We start from the raw sequence: 17974 nt of genomic DNA on the forward strand, positions 1-17974 counted from the left end.
TTTTTCAAGAATGTAGTTGTAACTGAAGAAATCGCATTCACCAACTTATTTGATAATAACGGCAGCACAGCAAATTGCTTGAAAGCGGTTCACTATCACCCATACCTCGGTTACCTAAAAAAAAATATATATATATATATATAATTTTAGTCACTCAATATTTGTTAACTTATACTACATTTATATATTTAGTAAACACACACACATAAAGATAGACAAAAAAAAAAACACCTCCGAAACCACACCTTCAAGAAAACGTCACACAGATACGACCAACCGGATACCGTACATACACCGGAAATATTCAAGACTCTATCCGGCCTTAGCTGTGTGAATGGTCACGTGGTGTGTAAGTGCAGCCGGTGAGTTATATCACGTGACGTCACTTTTTTCTCTTTGTACTGAATTATATACATTTATGGAAATATTAATTTGTATATTCCGATCTTTACGCCACGCAGCTTTTCATAGATATATATATATATATATATATATTTTTTTTTTCTCTGTAACGTGGCCTACGTACGGAGTTGTGGCGTAATAAGACGAACATTAGTCTTTGCGCATTTTTAACGTGCAAACGTCTTAAAATGACCAGTGTACTATTTAGACTTTATATACTGCATGCTGTATATAATGGTTTATGGGTCGTTGTACAGCTATATGTAACCTGTTTGTGTTTGTATGCAAGCCGTTTAACGTGTTTTCATTTTCTTTTGCTGTGTTTCGAGCACCATATACATGCTATCTATTTGTGTCTTTTTAGAAATGTCAGAGTGTTCAGCGCTGGAGAGCCTCATAGAAATGGGTTTCCCCCAAATCAGAGCGTAATTTTTTATTTATTTATTTCCATAAAGCATCTAATTGTGTATCTTGATTATTTCAAGTGTTATTGTATATAGTAATATCTGCAAAACCACCATATCCAGATTATATTTCCTAAAAACAGTAATAGCGTTTGATCTTTGCACCCCAGTCATGCTTTTTCTGATCAATTTGCACCTCACTAGTGTCACATTAAGCTGTTTTGGGGTAAAGAAATGCTTACTCTCAAAAGTGCTGTGGTAAACAGTGGGACGTCTGTCATTTTTTTTTCACAATATATGCTGCAGCCTTTACATAAATCTCCCTATTTCTGCAGTATCGCTTTACACTAATACAATTTAAAAAAAAAAAAAAACTCCCCAAAACTGTCTCATCTGTTACCATGCCCTTTTATTACAGAGAGAAGGCTCTCGCTGCCACAGGGAATCAGGGGATAGAGTCTGCCATGGATTGGTATGTAAACAGTTCTCAAAATTGCCATGTTTTATGTCCGGTTTCAATATGGTGTCTTTCTTGTCAACACAGTTGGTTTTACTCTCAGGCTTGTTGAACATGAAGATGATCCTGTTGAAGAAGTACTAAATGAATCTGTCCATGAAGATTCTGAAGGGAAAGAAACAGACACAAGTGCAGGTCAGTGTGCTGTAATAGATAATGTCAGGAATTTTACATGATACCAATGGCAATACACAGGTCCCCCGAGAAGTTTCTTGGGGGAAACATTCCCCTAATTAACAAGGCACTCTGGTACCGTGTAGCCTCGCTATCATATGAGTATTAAAGTACTTTGTAAATATTTTAATAATTTCATGTACCTGACACCCCTACTATAGAAAATGCATACTAAGGTACACTTTCTGTACTTTTATCCCATGATGACAATTAAAGGTACGTCATGGGTTTTAACCTCTTCGCGACAAAGGCTGATTTTATTTTTTGTACCCTTCGTGACAATGGCCGTTTTAACATTTCTGCGCTGCTCATGTTTAGCTGTAATTTTCTTCTTTCCCGTTTACTGAACCCACACACATTATATATTGTTTTTTTTCAGGACAAGAAGGGCTTTCTTTAGATGACATTGTTTTGATTGTATCGTATTATTTACTATTAAAAAAAAGTATAAAATATGGTGAAACATTTAGAAAAAAATGACTGTTTCTAACTTTTAGTTGAAAAATCTTTTACTCATCTATAAAAGGTAATAAAAAACCTGCTAAATAGATTCTACTATTTGTCCTGAGTTTAGAAATACCCAATGTTTTTATGTTTTTTTGCTTTTTTCTACACATTATGGGGCAATAAGTACAAGTAGCGTTTTGCTATTTCAAAGCCATTTTTTCCAAATCTGGTAATTCTTCCCCCCATGTGCCATTTCGGGTATCTTTGAAGCCGGCCAATGCAATTTACCCCATCAAGTCATATATTTTTGAAAACTAGACAGCCCAGGGTATTCCAAATGCTAGTATTTTAACTCTTTCCAAGCACTTATTCTACCATCAGCCTTTGTCAAACTTTATGGTAGTAATTTTTTTGCGTTTGTTTTTTCACACACATTTTACTTCAGGTATGAATAAACAGGTTCTGGTATATGTCACTATCATAAAACACCCCAATATGTGTTCAGCAACATCTCCTGAGTACAGCGATACCTCACATGAATGATTTTGCCTGGCTGTTTGGGGGCAAAAGGGCCACATTTGGGGCATGCACATTTTTCAGTGTTGAAGTTTGGCATTTGGGAATCCACTGCCCATGCCCTATTTGGTACATCTTTGAGCCGGGCCATTTCAGTGTGCCCAATAAACCCATATATTTTTGAAAACTAGACACCCCAGGGTATTTCAAATGCTAGTATTTTAACTCTTTCCATGCACCATATCTACCACCAGTCTTTGTCAAACTTTATGGTAGTCATTTTTTGCATTTGTTTTGTCACACACATTTTACTTCAGGTATGAATTAAAAAGTTCTCGTATATGTCACTATCACAAAACACCCCAATATGTGTTCAGCAACATCTCCTGAGCGCAGTGATACCCCACATGAATGATTTTGCCTGGCTGTTTGGGGGCAAAAGGGCCACATTTGGGGCATGCACATTTTTCAATGTTGAACTTTGGCATTTGAGGATCCACTGCCCATGCCCTATTCGGTACATCTTTGAGCCGGGCCATTTCAGTGTGTCCAACAAAACCATATGTTTTTGAAAACAACACGCCACAGGGTATTTTAAATGCTGGTATTTTAACTCTTTGCATGCACACATTTTACCACCAGCATTGTTTCAAAGTTTGCAGTAGTATTTTTGTGTGTGTATTTTTCCCACACACACCTACTTTATGTATGAATTTACAGTTCCTGGTATATGCCACTGTCACACGACACCCCAATATGTGTTCAGCAACATCTCCTGAGTACAGTGATACCCCACATGCATGGGTTTGTCATTGTGTGAGGGAACTAAAAGGCCACATTTGGTACGTGTGCATTTTTCTAATTGGAAATTAGATGTGTGGCCATCCTTCCCCCCGTGTTAATTGGGACCTTGTTGATCCCGGCCAATTCAATTTACCCCATCAAATCATACATTTTTTTAAAGTAGACACCCCATGGGCATTTAATATGCCAGTATTTTAACTCTTTCCATGCGAGAATTGTTTTAAGCTAATATGCTAATTTTAGGACTTGCTCACAAAAATATATTTTTTATATATATATATATTATTTTTTTTGCCTTTTTTTACATTTTTATTTTTTTACATTTTTTTTCAACTTGAAGGTTCCCCTGATAGTGACATCAGTGGGAAATTATTTTTACATTTTACTGGGTTTTTACTGTTTTTTTTCTAATTATTAATTTTATTTTATTTTTACTAATCACACTGTGATTAGAAAGCTGAGCTCCATTGACTTGCATGGTTGAATGCAGTACCTGTATTCAACCTGCAAGTGGAGCCAGAGTTCTCTAGAGGGTCTGGAGACCGTCTAGCGAACTTTTTAGTCTTTACTGTTTTTTTTACAGGGCAGCCGCCATCTTGCTTGATGGCGAATATCACCTGCAGCTTTGACCGCTCTCCGGAGCCATCCTAAGGTAAGTGTTTGGTGTCGCTGGATGCCTCCTGATCGAGGCATTCCAGCGACACCATTTAAGTTTAGGAGGCGATCGTTGATCGCCTCCTAAACGCTTTTAAAACGGGCAATTGAGACCTTTTAAGACCGGCAATTGTCATCAAGGGGTTAAAGGAGAGTACAAAGATCAGCAATCACTTTATTCACTCAGCTGGTATTGCTGCAATGCCTTGACATTGAGGCTAGTGATGTCCAGTTCACAAACGAATCGTTCTTTTGAACCAATTCTTTTCGATGATCCAGATGAATCAGTTCAGTAGACTGAACAATTCTTTTATAACAGTTCAGTCTGTGAACATGAACTGCAGTTGTAATATGATCATAGAGTGAGTCATCTGCACAGCGCACAGACTCAAGGGATCAGGTTACAGCTCATCGATTCATCATCGATATGACTACCATATTTGCTCGATTATAAGACGACCCCCCCAAAATCAAAATATTAATTTAGGAAAAAAACAAAGCCTGAATATAAGACTACCCTATAGGAAAAAAGTTTTACTAGTAAATATTAATTCATGTAAACTAATTTTCATATTTAATAAAAGCTATGATTGAGAAAAATATATTTATTTCCTTTTATTTGCCAACCTGCCCCCCCAGTTATGCACATCTGCCCCCAGAAATGCCTTATACCCCCCTATTTGCCACTCTGCCCCATGATGTGCCTTTTAACCCTCTATAAGCCACTCTGCCTCCAGAAATGTCTTATATCCTCCTATATGCCACTGTGCCCCATGATATGCCTTTTAACCCCCTATATGCCCCTCTACCCCATGATATGCCTTATACCCCTATATGCCACTCTGGTTAAAATGCATTTCTGGAGATATATATATATATATATATATATATATATATATATATATACTGCTAACAGCAATCACACTCCTATCAAGCCAAGGCAGCCAGTACATGCTGGAACCTGGGGGTTATAGAAGTGTGATTACAGCCTCCCTATGCCATGCTACCACCACCACCCACCTTACACATTCATGCTATTACACACACACTCATTCACAAACATTTAAATACTCATTCATTCCATTAATCACACATACTCACACGCTCAAACCCCCCAGCCCCCCACTCCCTTACCTGAACTGCAGATCTCCCACTCGCAGGGGCCCAGCTGTGCGAGCAACTTCTCTGGCCCCGCCCCCAGAGGAAGGAGGGGGGGAGGTAGAGTTATGTGAGGACGAGTTAAACCTCGTCTTATAATCGGGCAAATACGGTATATGGTTTGATGGGGTAAATTGCATTAGCCGGCTTCAAAGGTACCCGAAATGGGGGGAAGAATTACCAGATTTGGAAAAAATGGTTTTGAAATAATAATAATGTGCAGAAAAAGCAAAAAAAACATTGGGTATTTCTAAACTCAGGGCAAATAGTAGAATCTAATTAGGGTTTTTTCATTAGCTTTTATAGATGAATAAAAGATTTTTCAAGTGAAAGTTAGAAAAGGTATTTTTTTTTCCTAAATTTTTCACCATATTTTATACTTTTTTTTAATTTTTTTTTTATTTATTATAGTAAATAGTATGATACAATCAAAACAATGACACAAAGAAAGCCCTTCTTGTCCTGAAAAAAAACAATACATAACTTGTGTGGGTTCAGTAAACGGGAAAGAAGTGGGGCGCGGCTAACCCGCAACCAAAATGGACGCTTAAGTCCGGAGCTCCTGAGTTTCGGTCCACAATTTTCTTTTTTTCAAAATCAGATTTTTATTGAATTTTTCAAAAACATAAAGGAAGGAGATAGGGCAGGGATACAGAAGGAAAAAGGGGAGGGAGGGCAAGGGGGAATCAGGGAAACCGCGGCATGAAACAGAGGAACACAAAAATACATAGCAAGGTACATATCAGAAGTACAGTCAGATACGTATACCAGCACGCAAACAGCATTACAAGCACCCATCACAGGAACAATGGAGAACAGAAATCAAGAAGTCAGGGCAACTCGCGGCCATGAACATCGGCCCGCTGAGTAGCCGGGCGGCCCCGGGCGAAACTAGGCAACTACACATCGTGCCCAGCAACCGAGGACATCCAGTAAAACCACGTGGCCATATAGGCCTCCCTAAGTTTCGGGGTCGAGGCGGAGAGATCCTCAACCCTCCTGATCTCCTCCACCCTTGCCACCCAGTCCCGACGAGAGGGAGGGCAAGGCTGTTTCCAGTGTAAGGGTATAAGGCTTTTAGCAGCGTCAAGGAGATGTCGGACCACCGACCGTTTGTAATGAGAGATCGAGTGAGACGTATGGTGCAAGAGCATGGGCAGAGGACGGAAAGGAGGGGGAGAGTCTGATAACTCCGAAATCACCCGGTGAACCTCCCGCCAATAAGGTTGCAGCAAGGGACAGGACCACCAGATGTGCAACATCGTGCCCACATCCCCACCGCACCTCCAACACCTGTCAGACGTACCCGGGAACATACGCTGAAGACGCTGCGGCGTCCTGTACCAGTGTGTCAACAGTTTATAGTTAGTCTCCTGCGTCTTAGTGGCCCTCGAGCTCTTGTGGGTGAAAACGAATATCTTATCCCAGTCCTTGTCAGAGAGTCGAGTGTCACAGACGGTCTCCCAGGTCTCACAAAAGGACGGTCGAGTCGCAGAGGTCACAGTCATCAGCAAGGAATAGAGCAAGGAGATGGCCCTCTCCGGTGGCCGGGCCCCCGTGCACAAGGTTTCAAAGCCCGTTAAGGGCCGGTGGAGACGGTCCCCATGCGGCAAGGTAGAGAGATAGTGCCCAAGTTGGTGGTACGTGAAGCGCTCCGACCACGTAGGATCGCGCCCCCGCAGCAACGAGCGCAAGGGGAGCAGCCCGCCCCCCTCCAGCAGCGCCCGGGCCCGGACAGGGGCAGGAACCCCGAGGAAGTCCAACCGGCCCACCTCCCGCCCCGGAGCAAAGTCCGGGTTCTCGCAGAGGGGCAGCAACGGCGACGGCGCGGTAGACAGGCGAGCGCGCAGGCACACCTCCCGCCAAACCGCCAGTGTCGCCAGTACAAAAGGATGGGAAATGCTGCCGTGGCCGCCACCCGGGCCCCACAAGGCATGGTATATACGGCCCCGCATCCCCCCAATCTCCAGATCGACCCACGGCTTAGCTAGGGGACCCAGGGTATGCCACTCCAAGATGCGAAGGAGGTGGGCAGCACGGTAATACGCATGAAAATCAGGCAAGGCAAGCCCGCCCGCAGATTTGGGCCTCGTGAGCTGGGCAAACCGCTGCCGAGGGCTCTTATTGCCCCAGACAAACCTAGACACCAGAGACCGGAGAACCTTGAAAAAGTCCCGCGGTATCCGAATCGGAAGCGTCTGGAACAGATACAACACCCGAGGCAAAAGGTTCATCTTGACAACATTCACCCGGCCTATCCAGGAGAGATATAGCGGCGTCCACCGCCGCAGATCCTCAGACAGAACGGCTAACAAGGGTGTAAAATTAACATGATAAAGCCGCGCGGGATCGGCAGTCAGCCAAATCCCTAAATACTTAAGCTTCTCCGTGCACCACCGGAAGGGGAAGCAAGGCATAAGCGAGGACACCAGCCGAGGGGGCAGGGAGACATTTAAAATTTCGGACTTCGAATAATTTATCTTAAGGTTAGACAGCGCGCCGTAGAGGCGAAAAGCCTCAAGAATATTCGGGAGTGAAATACTGGGACGGTCTACAATAAACAGCAGATCATCAGCGTATGCCGCCACCTTATGATGTCGACCACCGTCCCGCAACCCCAAGATGTTCGGGTCCGAACGGACAGCCTCCAAAAAAGGCTCCAGGGACAGCGCAAAGAGCATCGGGGACAGGGGACAGCCCTGTCTGGTCCCGTTCCTTATCGCTATGGGGGGAGAGAGAGCCCCATTAACCCGCACGCGAGCAGTAGGCGAGGAATAGAGAGCCCCAATCCAGGCCAACATGGATGGGCCCAGACCCAGATGTTCCAGGGTAGCCTCCAAAAAACCCCAGTCCACCCTATCGAAGGCCTTCTCCGCGTCGGTCGATAACAGTAAAATCTGGCGCGCCTCCGCCCGCGCCTTATGGATGACAGAGAGAAGTCTAATAGTATTATCACGCGCCTCTCGCCGTGGGATAAAGCCAGCCTGGTCCGGGTGAACCAACAGCGGGAGGAACCGACCCAGGCGCAACGCCAACATTTTAGCAAAAAGCTTCAAGTCGGCATTGAGGAGCGAGATCGGGCGGTAACTCTGACACAGACCAGGGTCCTTGCCCTCCTTCGGAATGACCGCGATCGTGGCCGCCAACGACTGGGAGGGAAACCGAAGTCCCCCCCGGATGGCATTGAGCGCGGCAAGCAGGTGTGGGAAAAGGGGCGCCGAGAACGTACGGTAGTACCCCAGGGGCAGACCGTCCGGACCCGGACACTTACCCCGCTGGGTGGCCTTCAGAGCCGCGGAGAGCTCCTCAGCCGAGAACGGCGCCTCCATAGATTCCGCCTGTTCACGGGTGAGTTTGCGCACACCGTGCTCCGCAAGATAACTGGTGATGCGGACCCGCTTATCATGACTGGCACCCTCATCGGAAACCTGGGACGAACCATAAAGAGAGGAGTAGTACGCATGAAACGCATCCACTATCTTAGAGGGGAAATGGGACAAATCCCCCGCAGGTGTCCGGACCCGGTGCACGTGCGTATTGCGCTTAAGTGGGTTTATCATTTTGGCCAACAGCTTACCGCACTTATTACCGTGCTCACTGAAAAATCTCTGACTATACAGGGAAGCCCGACGAAACTTAGAGTTGAGAATGTCAGACAGTTGGCCCCTGAGGGAGGTCAGATCCGCGTAGGCCGCCTCATCAAGAGTATCCTTGTGCAGGGATTCCAACTGCTGAATTCGAACAGTAAGCCTATCAATCTCCCGCGCGCGCGCCCTCTTTCGTTGCGTACCTTGTTGAATAAAGAAACCTCGCAGCACACACTTATGGGCCTCCCACACCACCAGAGGGGACAGCCCCTGCGTAACATTGTCCTGAAAGTAACGTTGCAGTTCCGTCGTCGTCTGTGAGACAAGCGCCTCGTCCAGTAGAAAAGAGTCGTTAAGTCGCCACGTCCACTCCCGGGGCCTACACAACGGAGAGTCTAGCGTAATGGAAACTGGAGAGTGATCTGTCCAGGTCATCGGTAGGATCGTGGCCGCCTGCAGCAAGTCCAGGTGAGTCTGAGAGAGAAAGATGTAATCCAGTCGGGAGTAGCAAGCATGAGGGGAAGAGTAAAAAGTGAAGTCCCGGGCAGTCGGGTACAGAGAACGCCAGCAGTCAATCAGGCGCTGCTCAGTCAGGAGTTTGCGAACCGAGCGCAACTGGTTAGCCGGGACACAACTGGAACCCGAGGAAGTGTCGACCTCCGGGCGAAGAGGGACATTTAAATCCCCCCCCAGAATCACAAGGCCCTCCCCAAAAGTGGCGAGCGAGGCCACGATAGAGCGGAGGGCCACATGCTGAGCCCGATTAGGAAGATACACGCTAGCAAAGGTGTAGAGAACCTCAGCAATGTAGCCCTTAACGAAGGTGAAACGGCCCGAGGGGTCAAGGAGAGTATCCTTAACAACGAACGGGACCCTGTTAGAAAATAGTATAGCCGTCCCCTTAGTCTTGGCCTCCGGATTGTTACTAAAATATCCCAAAGGGTAGTGGGAATTCTTTAGACTAGGGGCTTGCCCCCCCTTGAAGTGGGTCTCCTGAAGCAGTACCACGGAGGCATCATGCGCCTTAAATTCTCTCAGAGCCCTGGACCGTTTTTCGGGTATATTAAGACCCTGTGCGTTAACAGAATAAATGGTCAGCGGGGCTGGTCGGAAAGCCATGTCAGTCGGTATGCGGAGCGACGCCTCAGAGCCGCGGGGGTAGAGACAAAAAAGAGGGGAGGGCGGAAAGGACGGTGGGGAGGAGAACAGGGACGGGGGGGGGGACTATGTAATATCAGTGGGAAATGTAGTGTGTGGGGTAATGTGTCAAGTACCGGGCAGACCCCAACCCCCCTAGGGAGGCGAACGGGGTCCCCAGAGAACGGGCAACGACACCAAGCCCCGTGGGGAGAGAACGAGGCGGGCGAAGAATTCCAGAAAGCGGCAAAGGCTCCGCAGGTAGACCAAGTGCCGCCAAAACACAGAACGCCCCGCCACCCGCCCGAAACAGACACAACAGACAACACCATAACAGAACAAATAACAAATTCTTGGGCAACGCAATACACATAATCATGCATTACAAATGCGGACCCCGGAGTAGAGGTAGGAAGCATACGTGTCAACGGCCGGAAAGAAAAAAAAAAAAAAAAAAAAAAAAAAAAAAAAAAAAAAAAAAAAAAAAAAAAAAAAACGACGAACGGGTTGTGTAGTGTAGTGAGAGCAAAGGACTGCCCGTGGGCCAAGCTGGGGGCGTCCCGGAGCAGGCGCGCCAGGGGACCAACACACCGCAAGAGATCGCACCCCAGGGGTGACACAAACGCCAGCGGAGACGTCACTCAAGGCGGCAGTGCCAACCCCACCAGGAGGGACATGGGCAGGATGGCATGGGGCAGCGCGCGGCAGAGTGACATAACAAGGGGCGGGTCGGGCCCTGCACACCCCGAAACCAGCACGAGCCCCGAGGGCCAGCGCGTGCGAGTAACACGGTCAGTCCGAGCGACACGTGGCGAGCATCGGGGCGGCCGCAGGGCAGCAGAGCGACCCCCGAAGCACCAACACACCTAAGGGGCAGGCACACGAACCCAGTCCCAAATGCACCAAAATAATAAAAAACAAAAACGATGCGGAAAAATAAAAACGACGCGGAAAAAGAAAAAGAAATAAAAATAAAGTCACACACGAGCCACGGGTACACAGCGGTAAAATAAAACGAAAGTCCGCAGGTAATAACAAGTCCCGCTTCCAGGCTGGCGTAGTCGGCCAAAGAAGGATACAGAGGAGCCTCCACGGGGTCACCACCGGAAAGTGGCCGGCATCAGTCACTCCCTCGGCGGCTGGTCACGGTCCCTGTCCCTCAGAGCCCGTCCAGGAGGTCTGGCCCGCTGGGGCCCGCGTTGCGCTGAACCAGCACGGTGTCGGCGAAAATCCGCATCTCGGGCGGTCCAGTCGGGTACCTCAAGCGGCGGCAGGTCCAGCTCCAGCAGAAAGGGTCGAACGTCCGCAGGCCTGCGGATGGTAGCTGTAAGGGGGCCCAGACGGGCCACCAGGGCAAAAGGATAACCCCACCGGTACGCGATCTTCCGCTCCTGAAGCGCGGCAGTCACAGGGCGTAGGGCCCGCCTGGCCAACAGCGTGTAGTGGGACAGATCATGATAGAGGGAAACCTCATGCCCCTCAAAGGCCCAAAACCGGCGTGCGCGGGCCTTCAACATTATCTCCTCCTTCAGCGAGTAGCTGTGGAGACAGCAAATTATGTCCCTGGGGGGGTCTCCCGGGCCGCCGCTGGGGCGCAGAGCTCTATGGGCACGATCAAATTTTATAGGTTTCCTCCCAGGGTCTGCAGGCCACTCCAGAATCAGGGAAAAGAGTCTGTCCAGAATCGCCCTAAGATCCTCAGGTCGCTCACCTTCAGGAAGACCCCGCACCCGAATATTGGACCGCCGCCCTCGGTTATCGAGGTCCTCCAGGTGGTAAAATAAATCCGCCATCTGATGGGAACAGGAGCGGCAGTGGGCCGATAGCTGGCGTTCGACCTCCCCGGTCCTGGCGTCAACACTGGTGACCCTCTCGTCAAGGCGGGAAACCTCAGCCCGCAAGGCCGCGACTTCGGCCCGGACCGTTTGCTTGACTTCTGCCACGAGGAGACTGAAGTCGTCCTTTGTGGGCAGAGACGAAAAAAGTCGGCGCCACTCAGGCGAAGGCGGTCCCGAGGCACTGGCTGCGGGCAGCAGGGAATCTCCATCCTCCGAGGCCCCAGAGCAGGCGGGAGTCTGCGCCATGTTGGAGTCTTCCGGCTGAGTCTGCAGCAGCTGCGGAGTGGTAAAGTAGCCCCTCAGCGACGCGGGTTGGGATCTGCCGCTAGACGCCGGGGTAGTCGGCTCCGGGGGACCCTTTTTAGTGCGGCCCATTGCGAATTACGCCGGAGTGTCTGCGAATCTCAGGGCGGGCGGCGCGGAGCAAACAGATCAGGCAGCCATCTTCTTCGCCGGGCCAGCCACGCCCCCCGGTCCACAATTTTCATTCGGTGCATCCCTACAAATTAATGTCTATGTATTTCGAATGCAACGTCATAAAAGTCCTTGTTGGTGTAATGGTCAGGTGTCATTTGTCCATATAGTGTACTCTTGGTCATATTGTATTGATAAATGAATTCCCAAGAAAGAATTAGGAGTTTCTAGTGCCAGTTTGTTTTTCTTAAATGCAAGCAGTTAATGAAATCAGTGTATGTTTTACATTAAGACCTAGTGTTCCTTTAAAAAATGTACTGTATTTGCTGGATTATAACACAAGGTTTTTTGTCAGAGCAAATACTCTGAAAAAACCTTTCGTCTTATATTCAAGGTTGTCTTATAATCAGACCTCATATAGAGGTCAGACTATAAAAATAAGATCCGGATCCCCTGCAGCGCTGCAGGGGACCTGGATTCTCCTCTCTATCAGCCAGTGGACGCCTGTACGATGTACGCGGACAACCTCATAGAAAGTGACGGCAGATAAGAACCAGTCTGCCCAACTTTAGTACCTGCCCTTATCCTATATCTAGCTTGGCTATATGCCTATCCCATGCTTGCTTAAATGCCTTTACTGTATTAACATCTACTACTTCTGCTGGAAGGCTATTCCATGCGTCCACTACCCTTTCCGTAAAGTAACATTTTCTGATGTTACCATTAAACCTTTGTCCCTCTAGCTTATGACTATGTCCTCTTGTTGTGGTGGTATTTCTCCTTTTAAATAAACTCTCTTCCTTTATCTTGTTCATTCCCTTTAAGTATTTAGCCCCTTCAATCCCAGGGGTTTTTGGTACCTCAAGTCCCAGAGCAATTTTGCCATTTTTGCGCTATGTCGGTTCAGCTATTATTCTCTTTTCCTGTGAATAGTGTACCCATGTAAACGGTATTTTTTTTTTCAAGGAGAGATAGAGCTTTATTTTGATACCATAGTTGGATGATTAGCTGAAAATTTAGAATGAGAAATTTTGTAAAAACTAGCAAAAATTAGAAAAAAAGCACCAATTTTTTTTTTAATTTTCCCTCTGAATCCTCACAAAATTAGGTAAAGTTATGGAAAATCCCCTCCAAGTTTATCAATTCAGGTGTCCTGATTTCAGAAATACCTAATTTATATAGATTTTCCATACTTTCCCAGCACCAGGGAACATACTATAAGGTGTACATTTTTTACGCTTATGTATGGCTTAACGGGTTTGGGGTTTGTGAACGGGGGCAGGAGGGTTATACTGGGTAGATTTTATGCTAGGGCAATGGGATGTAAGGTTTTTTTTTATGATTAGATTTAGATTTTTATATATATATATATATATATATATATATATATATATAACCTCCATATTTGCTCGATTATAAGACGACCCCCCAAAAGCCTGAATATAAGACTACCCTATAGGAAAAAAGTTTTACTAGTAAATATTAATTCATGTAAACTATTTTTTCTCGCGACCAAAGCTCGGTAAGCAGCATGGCCCCAGCAGACATTTTTTGGAGGTCTGATTTGAAGACGACCTCGATTATAAGACGAGGGGTATTTTTCAGAGCATTTACTCTGGAAAAAACCTCGTCTTATAATCGAGCAAATACGATATATATAAATTTTAAAAATGGTTAGAGGTCCTCTTAGGGACCTCCTGAACATGCCAGTAATGTCACAATGACATCAATTAGCTCACTTTTTTATTATTATTATTTATATTATTATTTAAATTTATTTTTAAATAATTTTTTAAATGAATAACGGTTTTTTTTTTCTCCTTCTCTGTTTCAGGACGGGAGGGGGGCTGAGAGGCATGGTTTCTCACTCCCCTCCCCGCCATCCCCCTGCACCGATCACACTGTGATCTCTATGCAGGTCCTCACAGATGTGCATAGAGATCGCAGCATCTGTGCCTCATCGGAGGACAGGCTATCCCCTGCAGGGGATATCCTGTCCTCCGATGAACTTCCGGGTTATGTCAGCAGTGATGCAACCCGGATGGGAATGCCCGATTGGGCATTTTAAACTACCAGATCATGCGATCGGGCAGTTTGAAATGTAACAGCTTTCCGTCTTTCGTGCTTACGTCAGATCAGACAGCAAAAAGCCGGTGATGCCGGCTTCTGCTGTCAGGGGGGAGTCCAGGATGTCAAAGGACAGCCTGATCTCCCGTGCAGCGGCAGGGATGTGTCGTTGATCACTTTCTAAGCTTATTTAAGACTCATGACGTGTCAGGCACGTCATGCAAAACGGTCACTTAACGACCTATGACGTGCCTGACACAGCAATGGACGTTAAGGGGTTAAACCCTCAGAAATAATTACCGCTAAATCCCTTTCCTCACACGTTGAGGTTAGGATAGTATCAAATATTCTATACTCTGGCCTTGGGTTTTTATGCCCTAGATGCATTATCCACATTAAATGCCAGTTGCCACAGCTCTGACCTTTTTTTTCAGTTCATCAACCCGGTTGCAAATTTTTGCGTCAGCAAATAGACATACCTTTCCTACTGAAATCCAGATACGCAATGTCTACTGCACCACTCGGTAGTTTAGTCACCCAATCAAAAAAATCAATAAGATTTGTTTGGCATGATCTGAGGTAAATCCATGTTGTTTTTGATCTTGAAGCCCAAGTGACTTCAGATGTTCAACAATCCTTTCCTTTAACATTGTTTCCATTAATGTCCCCACTACAGATGTAAGACTAACTGGCCTGTAGTTGCCCGACTCCTCCCTACTGCCTTTTTTGTGAATGGGCACAACATTCGCTACTTTCCAATCCCCTGGGACGACTCCCGTTACCAATGATTTGTTAAATAAATCAGTTAACGGTTTTGCTAGTACACCACCAAGCTCTTCCAATAACTTGCGGTGTATCCCATCAGGCCCCATTGATTTATTTGTCTTTACCTTAGACAACTGAAGTAGAACCTCCGCCTCGATAAACTCACATATTTCAAATGACTTACCGTATATTCCGGCGTATAAGACGACTTTTTAACCCCAAAAAATCTTCTTAAAAGTGGGGGGTCGTCTTATACGCCGGGTACTTACCAAGCCGGAGGTTCCCACGAAGCCACCAATCTCTCTAATCACTACGCGCCGGCTATTGATGCCGAGCGCAGGGATGCCGTCATGTCCCGGCGCTCGGCATCAATTGCCGGCGAGTAGTGATGAGGGAGCAGGGAAGCCCGAGGTCTGGCACTTCAGACCTCGGCTTCCCTGCTCTCTAATCACTAGGCGCCGGCTATTGATGCCGAGCGCAGGGATGATGTCATGTCCCGGCGCTCGGCATCAATAGCCGGCGCCTAGTGATTAGAGAGCAGGGAAGCCGAGGTCTGAAGTGCCAGACCTCGGGCTCCCACAACTGGATGGAAGAAAGAAGACAGAAGATAAGGTAAGAGAAGGGGGGAGAAATATGTATGTGTATATATGTGTGTATATATAAGACGACCCCCCAAAAGCCTGAATATAAGACTACCCTATAGGAAAAAAGTTTTACTAGTAAATATTAATTCATGTAAACTATTTTTTCTCGCGAACAAAGCTCGGTAAGCAGCATGGCCCCAGCAGACATTTTTTGGAGGTCTGATTTGAAGACGACCTCGATTATAAGACGAGGGGTATTTTTCAGAGCATTTACTCTGGAAAAAACCTCGTCTTGTAATCGAGCAAATACGATATATATAAATTTTAAAAATGGTTAGAGGTCCTCTTAGGGACCTCCTGAACATGCCAGTAATGTCACAATGACATCAATTAGCTCACTTTTTTATTATTATTATTTATATTATTATTTAAATTTATTTTTAAATAATTTTTTAAATGAATAACGGTTTTTTTTTTCTCCTTCTCTGTTTCAGGACGGGAGGGGGGCTGAGAGGCATGGTTTCTCACTCCCCTCCCCGCCATCCCCCTGCACCGATCACACTGTGATCTCTATGCAGGTCCTCACAGATGTGCATAGAGATCGCAGCATCTGTGCCTCATCGGAGGACAGGCTATCCCCTGCAGGGGATATCCTGTCCTCCGATGAACTTCCGGGTTATGTCAGCAGTGATGCAACCTGGATGGGAATGCCCGATTGGGCATTTTAAACTACCAGATCATGCGATCGGGCAGTTTGAAATGTAACAGCTTTCCGTCTTTCGTGCTTACGTCAGATCAGACAGCAAAAAGCCGGTGATGCCGGCTTCTGCTGTCAGGGGGGAGTCCAGGATGTCAAAGGACAGCCTGATCTCCCGTGCAGCGGCAGGGATGTGTCGTTGATCACTTTCTAAGCTTATTTAAGACTCATGACGTGTCAGGCACGTCATGCAAAACGGTCACTTAACGACCTATGACGTGCCTGACACAGCAATGGACGTTAAGGGGTTAAACCCTCAGAAATAATTACCGCTAAATCCCTTTCCTCACACGTTGAGGTTAGGATAGTATCAAATATTCTATACTCTGGCCTTGGGTTTTTATGCCCTAGATGCATTATCCACATTAAATGCCAGTTGCCACAGCTCTGACCTTTTTTTTCAGTTCATCAACCCGGTTGCAAATTTTTGCGTCAGCAAATAGACATACCTTTCCTACTGAAATCCAGATACGCAATGTCTACTGCACCACTCGGTAGTTTAGTCACCCAATCAAAAAAATCAATAAGATTTGTTTGGCATGATCTGAGGTAAATCCATGTTGTTTTTGATCTTGAAGCCCAAGTGACTTCAGATGTTCAACAATCCTTTCCTTTAACATTGTTTCCATTAATGTCCCCACTACAGATGTAAGACTAACTGGCCTGTAGTTGCCCGACTCCTCCCTACTGCCTTTTTTGTGAATGGGCACAACATTCGCTACTTTCCAATCCCCTGGGACGACTCCCGTTACCAATGATTTGTTAAATAAATCAGTTAACGGTTTTGCTAGTACACCACCAAGCTCTTCCAATAACTTGCGGTGTATCCCATCAGGCCCCATTGATTTATTTGTCTTTACCTTAGACAACTGAAGTAGAACCTCCGCCTCGATAAACTCACATATTTCAAATGACTTACCGTATATTCCGGCGTATAAGACGACTTTTTAACCCCAAAAAATCTTCTTAAAAGTGGGGGGTCGTCTTATACGCCGGGTACTTACCAAGCCGGAGGTTCCCACGAAGCCACCAATCTCTCTAATCACTACGCGCCGGCTATTGATGCCGAGCGCAGGGATGCCGTCATGTCCCGGCGCTCGGCATCAATTGCCGGCGAGTAGTGATGAGGGAGCAGGGAAGCCCGAGGTCTGGCACTTCAGACCTCGGCTTCCCTGCTCTCTAATCACTAGGCGCCGGCTATTGATGCCGAGCGCAGGGATGATGTCATGTCCCGGCGCTCGGCATCAATAGCCGGCGCCTAGTGATTAGAGAGCAGGGAAGCCGAGGTCTGAAGTGCCAGACCTCGGGCTCCCACAACTGGATGGAAGAAAGAAGACAGAAGATAAGGTAAGAGAAGGGGGGAGAAATATGTATGTGTATATATGTGTGTATATATAAGACGACCCCCCAAAAGCCTGAATATAAGACTACCCTATAGGAAAAAAGTTTTACTAGTAAATATTAATTCATGTAAACTATTTTTTCTCGCGACCAAAGCTCGGTAAGCAGCATGGCCCCAGCAGACATTTTTTGGAGGTCTGATTTGAAGACGACCTCGATTATAAGACGAGGGGTATTTTTCAGAGCATTTACTCTGGAAAAAACCTCGTCTTGTAATCGAGCAAATACGATATATATAAATTTTAAAAATGGTTAGAGGTCCTCTTAGGGACCTCCTGAACATGCCAGTAATGTCACAATGACATCAATTAGCTCACTTTTTTATTATTATTATTTATATTATTATTT

The 17974-nt window shown here is 46.3% G+C and overlaps 1 protein-coding gene across 1 annotated transcript in view; it reads left to right on the forward strand.

Moving 5' to 3' along the window:
• The first annotated feature begins 243 nt into the window (after window positions 1-243).
• UBXN1 (UBX domain protein 1) overlaps window positions 244-17974 on the forward strand; it is a 65492-nt gene continuing 47761 nt past the window's right edge. Inside the window, exons 1-4 of the mRNA XM_053448808.1 lie at window positions 244-362; window positions 767-827; window positions 1225-1278; window positions 1367-1458. Coding sequence (XP_053304783.1) covers window positions 335-362; window positions 767-827; window positions 1225-1278; window positions 1367-1458 — 235 coding nt within the window. The 5' untranslated portion in view covers window positions 244-334. The remainder of the gene's footprint in view (window positions 363-766; window positions 828-1224; window positions 1279-1366; window positions 1459-17974) is intronic.

Source organism: Spea bombifrons, chromosome 10, assembly GCF_027358695.1.
Source record: "Spea bombifrons isolate aSpeBom1 chromosome 10, aSpeBom1.2.pri, whole genome shotgun sequence".
Classification (NCBI taxonomy): Eukaryota; Metazoa; Chordata; class Amphibia; order Anura; family Pelobatidae; genus Spea; species Spea bombifrons.